We start from the raw sequence: 7,149 nt of genomic DNA, 5'->3' as shown, positions 1-7,149 counted from the left end.
CTTTTCGCTTCGACCGACGCTCCCAAGCGCCCCCCCCCCCCCCCGGCTGAGTTCGACACGGGTTCGCCGGCTGTTATTTTGACCCAAACCGGCGCTAAACGAGGAGTTGGGGGCGCGACTAGGCTGATTTTGCATCGCTGGCGCTAAAAAGGCGCCCTGGGGGGCTGTTGGGGGGGGAGTGGAGGTGCTCTGAGATGAGACATCCTGGTCCATCCGGCAACCTCATCTTTCTTGAGCTTTTCATTCATGATCGGCTCGTCATTGAATTTCTCTATGACATCACAGTTGCATATAGATCGGCCCTGCAGGCAATAGGCACAATGTAGTTATCAAAGGCATCTCATCCTGAAATTCCATCCTTATAAAATTCATAATGTGTGTGTGAACTTGACCGCAAATGTTGAAAGTATAAACGAATTCAGTTGCAAGAACTAACTACTTAAGCGTTAAAAGTGTAAATCATGTTAAACTGCAACAACTAGCACGTATCTGTACTATTAAAAGCACGAGAGGGCAGATCCAACTACAGATCTGGAGCGTCTAATCATGTTATCAACGGTCTAATGACGCTGTTAAGGAAATTCTCGCTAACGAAAACGCCCTCGGTTGTTTCCCTCACAACTCCCTCGTACTGATCGATCTAAAAAAAAAACTCTTCCCGTGAACGGCTACCGCAGATCACACGAAAAGCATCTTCTCTCGCAGACGCTCCCCGCCGCCGCCCCGCGCTCTCCCCGCCGCCGCCACCACGCACGCACGCTCAGCGGCGCCCCACCCCGCCCTGCGTGCTCCTCGCCGCTCCGCCCCGCCCCGCGTGCTCCTCGCCGCCACCGCCGCGCACGCACGCTCCTACCGACGTCCCCTGCCACGAAGAACAAGAAGAAGGTTACCAAGCCAAAGACAGAAAAGAAGAAGAGGTTGTTTTTCAAGAAGGAAGAGAATCAATCACCTGCGTACGCACTTAGTGAAATTGACGAAGCCGCCGCAAGTACCACTCAACTTCCAGCATTGTGGTTATTCTAGGAACATCCTCATTAGTTAGTATTAACATGATCTATGTTGCAATGTTTTCGGCAGGAGCTGAAACTCAGAAGGCTGGTATTGTAAACCAACAGAAGCTAGAGAAGAAATTTGGCCAGTCTGCCGTTTTTGTTGCATCCACACTTCTTGAGAATGGTGGAACCCTGAGGTGTGATAGTCCTGCTTCTCTTCTGAAGGAAGCTATCCATGTCATCGGTTGTGGCTATGAACTTCATGTTTATGGACACGTGCGTTGCACGTGCACTGTTACTAGTATGTTGAAAGTGTAAACGATGCGAAACTACTAGAAGTTGGCCACATGAATGTTAGAATAAAAGGCGATGCTAAACTGCAAGAAGCTAACCATGCATGTCAAATACGCAACATCTAGCTAGTAGCTATGTATAATAACAAAGAGGAACACATAGATCTACTAAGGTTCGGTTAGGGTCGTAGAGCTAGCACAAAATCCGATCTGACAAACTAATCACCCCAATCTCCCCCGATCTGAAAACACATTGCAGAATGCGCATGCTCGAATCAAGATTTCTAGTGCTGGGTATGTCAAGCCTTAGATACACGCAGTTAGAAAAGCACCGGGCATATATAGGCTAGCCTGCAAGTTGGTGGCATGCTAACATGCTCAACACGTACGCAAACCGCCTCTGGGTCTGGGGTGAGCGTTGGGTTCATACTCTTATTGAAGAGCACACCTCCGCCGTTGATCATGGCATTATTTGACCGTGCGGGTTGGTGCGGAGGCAGTGGAGCAAGACTGCAAGATGCACCATCACACACACGAGCGAGCAGACAGTTTTGAATACGACCTCCATCTGTAATTTTCCGCGCCACTATGCCAAACATTGATAATGATGCACAAAAACACCCAGAAAGTAAGATATACTACTTACTACTGTTGTTGAATTTTGTTCATCATCACAGGAGAAAGCATCTAATCCATGGGAAACGTATGCTCTCCTCAGAAATCATACTATATATTTTCTACAACACACAAACACCATCGCACAGTATATTCATACGAATTTGAAACTGTTTGTGTTTGCTAAGGCGACTATTTACCGCATGCTCATGTGTAGGAGAAGTTCCATGTAACTCTTCCTGGCTGCTACCTAATAAGCACACAATTTCTAGGAAGGCCACAACCACAAGCCCCATTATTCACAGCTTGGCAGACCGTAGCTCGACGATCGGTTCGCCTCGCCCCTACCTCCATGCTTTGAATTCAAGTGAGACAAACTGGCATGCTGTTGCATTTTGTTTTCTTGATTGATTGCTCCATATCAGCTGCCTTGGTTCAAGAGGAGGTTGGCTGAGCCAACTCCCTGTAATCCTTACGTATGCTCCACAGGATCTCTGCGCATCGCCTCATGCTCGGCCGGTTCCTCTTCTTGGGAGCTAAGCATTGCAGTGCCAGCTCGTACATCTTCTCGATCGCCAGGTTGGTCGCGTCGTTCACTTCCAGATTCGGATCCAGTGTTAATATCGCGTCGCCCTTCGAGAATTGTTCCATTGCCTGTGCCGACCATAAATGGAGCACGCTTACTTAGCAAAACCAGAGATATTGATCAGTGTCATGTATAAATGAATTTTTATAAGTAGATTTTATCTGATTCTGAAACCAGTGCGGATACAAAGATGATGATAAGAACATCACAAACTAACCCATTTCGCGGTGACGCGTTCCACGATCGCCCTCTTTGGCTCTATTGGGCGCCTCCCGGTAACCAACTCCACTAGCAGCACTCCAAAGGAATATACATCACTTTTCTCAGTGAGCTGGTATGTTCTGAGATATTCTGGGTCGAGATAACCTGCTGTTCCTTTCACTTGAGTAGAGACATGTGTAGCGTCAGTTGGAGCCAGTTTCGCAAATCCAAAATCAGCGACCTTAGCTCGGCAGTTGTTCGTGAGAAGAATGTTTGAGGATTTAATGTCCCTGTGGATGACCGGCTGATCTGCATACGTGAAATATTTGGTCAGAATCTAACTGATCTTGTGGTTCTTCACAGGTCATATATGTTTGTTTTGGGGCATCTGCAGATCAGATCCTAATAGTGCAATGAATTGTAGTTTTCCCTTTTGAATTGAGATATTTGACATAAAAACTATGTGGTCCTCTTCTATCACCGGTGATAGTTCTTTTTTTTTCAAAAAGGAGGTTGAAACCCACAGCCTCTGCATCATTGTGATGCACACAGCCCACCAGTGATAGTTCCAATCTAAATTTGTTTTGGGAGTTGAATCCCAGTTTAAATATAGGCTGTATTTCCTATTGGTGCTAGAAAATACCCTAGGCGCTGGTTGTTGTGATGGCAGTTCCAGAAATATTCAACACAGGTTTCAGCTATATCTTCCTTGTGAAGTTAAGCAAAAGCAGACCAACAGATACTATAGTGCTCTGTTTTTTCCTAAAGGATTCTGCAATATCATCATATCTGAACTAAAACAAGGAAGTGCTAAATTAAATTCTTAATGATCTTTCTTTAACTTCTCGATGATCATTTCTGATCACAAACAAGTATTGGCCACCTGCCCACCCAGTGTCCAATAATCATTTACTGAACCTTTCAGATGCATGAACAAAATAGGAACAATAATCGTCCAAATAACCTGACAAACTTGAAACCAAAATGCAAGGAAACATTTATAATTAATCTGCATTACCAGAGTAGGTGTGAAGATACGTAATAGCGTGGGCCACATCGATCGCGATTTCCAATCTGACAGAGAACTCCAGAACCTTTCCATTCAGACCTGCATACGTCTAAACTCGGTAAGGTATAATTAGCAAAAAGAAATTATTGGCACCTGTCATACACATAGGAGGAATGGGCAGGGTCCTATGATTTCTACCTTCAAGGTGCTCCCGAAGATTGCCATTGGGAACATACTCCACGACGATCAACTGCTCACCACCAAACTCAAGGAACCCATGGAACCTGACCAAGTTCAGGTGCTCGATGCATCGCAGCATCTCGATCTCGTTCCGGAACTCGTGGCCCATATGCTTGTCATACACATTCTGAAATGCAAAGAAGACGAACATTGCCATGTTATGTGACTGTCACCAAGTTATGAGAACTGATCGTATATAAGAAGTGAGTATGTGCTTGCAGACCTTCTTGGCCCGTTTGACGGCGACGACGGTGCCATCGCTGAGCTGACCCTTGTAGACTGTCCCAGAACCACCCTGCCCAATCTTGAGGTTGGGTGAGAAGTTCTTTGTTGCTTTCTGGATCTCTGGCAAGGTGAACTTCCTGTCGCCAGGTATCTCCCTTTCTGAAGTGTTCCTGAGGGTGGAGCCATACGGCCCTCTAGCTGATCTCCTGCTCTCGAATGTGCTCCCGCTGGTAGAACCTTGAGAGCTCAGCGACTGCGAGTCTGTAGATTCATAAGAAAGAACCGTCATATCTGAAGTTTTACAGAGAGTTTAACGATGATTCTTGTACACAAAGTTTTATCCGCATGACCGCATTCCATTCCACGATAGTATCTCATAACGAATCCGATTTTCACTCAAGAGGCTATCATGACTAGTATCAGGCCTTGTTAGGGCCTCTTTGATTTGCAGGATTTTGAAAACGCAGGAACAGAAAAAATAAAGGGTTGGAGTGGCATGTTCATTTGAACCTTATAGGATTAGGAAGGAGTGTTTGATGCCACTGGAAAAAAACAAAGGAACTGTAAAAAGAGGTTGGAGTGGATGTTAGATTTCCTATGAAATGTAGTACAAAAGATTCCACAGGAAAAATTCCTATTGGATCCAATCCTATCAATCAAAGGACCAATGTAGGAAAAATTCCTAAGGATTTCAATCCTTAAAAAATTCTATAGAATTCCTTTGAATCAAAGGAGCCCTATGTCCTTGAAACAGGGAAGGAATTAGCAAATGCAAATGGTGTTTTATATGATGAGGGTTTGCTTACTTTGTGAAACAGAGAACATTTTGACCAAGATGGGTTCTGTCACGATCAAATCACGACAAATCAAATGGAACAGATGCCTTGGAAAAAATAGTCCCTTCGATCCATATTAATTGTCGTTGCTTTAGTATAATTTTATAATAAGTACTACTTCCTCCGTTCCTAAATATAAGCCTTTTTAGAGGTTTCACTAATAAAATACATACGGATGTATATAGACATACTCTAAAGTGTACATTCAATTATTTTGCTTCGTATGTAGACCGTTAATAAATCGTTTAAAAGACTTATATTTAGGAACGGAGGGAGTAGTAACTACGAACTTCATCCTATAGTATAAGAGCGTTTTTTATATTAATAAGGAGTACGAAAGTACATGCTAAAGGAAAATGCATTTTGTATTCTTATTATGCCGTACACATGCGACTGTACGAGGGGGACTCTTCCCTAGCATTCGACTGTACGTCAAGTTTTAAGCTACATGATTACTACACAAAACAGTGTTCTGCAAAGATCCTAGAAGTCGTAGTACCCAGTTAAAAAATAAAAAGCAAAGTTGAAGTACAATCGTACGCGTTGACCAGGCAGAGTTGACAAACAAAATATTTATATTTTAGTTTTAGATACATCTGTTTGTATTCATTTTTGTGACAAGTAATTCCGGACAGAAGGTGTATATCACAAAACGAAATTATTAGAAGAAGAAGAAGTTAGAGAAAAATGGCATCTTAGGATTGGAATTTGGGATAGCAGAGGGGCTGCCGGAGAAAAGAAAGTCCAGGGATGGCGTGCGGGCAGGACGTACGCTGGTGGGAGGCGTCGAAGTCGACGTCGGAGAGGGAGGCGTCCGGCGAGCGCGCGTCCCCGGGGGCGAAGCAGGAGCGGAAGGCGTCGAGCAAGGCGGCGGCGGCGCGGCCGCTGCCGCTGCCGGACGAGCGCTCGGACGAGGCCGTGGTGGTGGCGACGGAGCAGCGGGAGAGGTCGTCGCTGGCGCCGATGAGGTCGCTCGTCGGCCTCCTCCTCGGCGCCGAGCCGGCGCTGCTGTTGCTCCTCATCGAGGCGGCGTGGCGAGGCGGCAGCCGCGGAGAGGAGAGGAGAGGAGAGGAGAGGGCGGGAGGGAAGCACGCGCTTGCTTCGCTGCTGCTGCGGAAAGCGGTGGCGTCGACGGACGACGTACGGCTGATTAGTTTGGCGCGTCAAGGTGGACTAATTCAGGACTTGCAGTACTCCACAATGTGAGACACAGTTAGCTTCTTTTTTTTTTAATTTTCAACGGGTGGGAGTTCTTCACACCCAGTGGTGAAGCTAGGAAAATGAAATGGAAAGGACCAAACGTTGCTAAATCTTGTTGAAGATAGCCAGTTCATTAAAATACACCGGTCTAACAGTAACAAAATAAAATCAATGTTTACACTAGTATTAGGCTTAAATCAATGACATTAAGGAAGGCCAGGCCCTTGTCCCCCCCCCCCCCCCCCCCCCCTGTCTCCGCCACTCTTCCCACCTGAATATATTACCATATATGCGAGCCATGAGGCTCGGATAAAACAGCGACCGAGAGTACATGTGTTACATACACGAGGGGAGGGGGGGAACACGGGGACACAGTTAGTTATTTACCGCTAAAAGCACATTATATTTTGATTTGGTCCGTGGGACATACTCTTTGTCTCCCCAACTTGAAGTCGCTCTTAAAATTTGTTAAGACAATGAACCAAAAATCCAGCTTATGAGAAAAACTAAGAAGGAGGCAACTTGTTCTCTTAAGCCGTCAAAAAAACTAGTCCTAGTAGTATTTTCAAGGTTTTCAATGCATCGTAATTTTGTGTAGACAATTATCTCACACACTTCTAATATAAATTTTCTGGGGTTAGTTCGGTATGTGCCACTGCCACCTCTGTTGTTAAAAAAAACGCCATTTGGGTTTGTTTATTTACAAAATATATTAATATGGCATTGTATATATCAGTGTCTTATCAAAGTGTTGATAGCATCTTTCGTACGTATATATGTCTGCGATGGCATGCCTTTTACAATCGAGCGCACAAGGTCAACAATAAACATGTGTGCGCTAGCTAAATGCCCGTGCGTTGTTTAAATATCACATCTTTATTTATTTGCTAATTGATCAAATGCACGAAAAGAAATCCATCTTCAATCGATGGCACAAATCATAGGGGCAAAA

At 45.0% G+C, this 7,149-nt stretch overlaps 1 protein-coding gene across 1 annotated transcript; it reads right to left on the bottom strand.

Annotated features, from left to right (window-relative positions):
• Positions 1 to 1,973: 1,973 nt before the first annotated feature.
• LOC123447236 (calmodulin-binding receptor-like cytoplasmic kinase 2) lies at positions 1,974 to 6,194 on the bottom strand. Its single transcript, XM_045123823.1, has 6 exons — positions 5,770 to 6,194; positions 4,160 to 4,422; positions 3,895 to 4,063; positions 3,706 to 3,795; positions 2,704 to 2,996; positions 1,974 to 2,554 (listed from the first exon to the last, which is right to left on the bottom strand). Exons 1-6 carry the CDS (start codon positions 6,017 to 6,019, stop codon positions 2,336 to 2,338), a joined length of 1,284 nt encoding a protein of 427 aa, XP_044979758.1. The 5' UTR covers positions 6,020 to 6,194; the 3' UTR covers positions 1,974 to 2,335.
• Positions 6,195 to 7,149: the final 955 nt, after the last annotated feature.

The sequence above is a fragment of the Hordeum vulgare genome, chromosome 4H, assembly GCF_904849725.1.
Source record: "Hordeum vulgare subsp. vulgare chromosome 4H, MorexV3_pseudomolecules_assembly, whole genome shotgun sequence".
In the NCBI taxonomy this organism is placed as follows: Eukaryota; Viridiplantae; Streptophyta; class Magnoliopsida; order Poales; family Poaceae; genus Hordeum; species Hordeum vulgare.
Note: the sequence above shows the minus strand (reverse complement) of the source record. Positions and strands in the feature narration are given on the sequence as shown.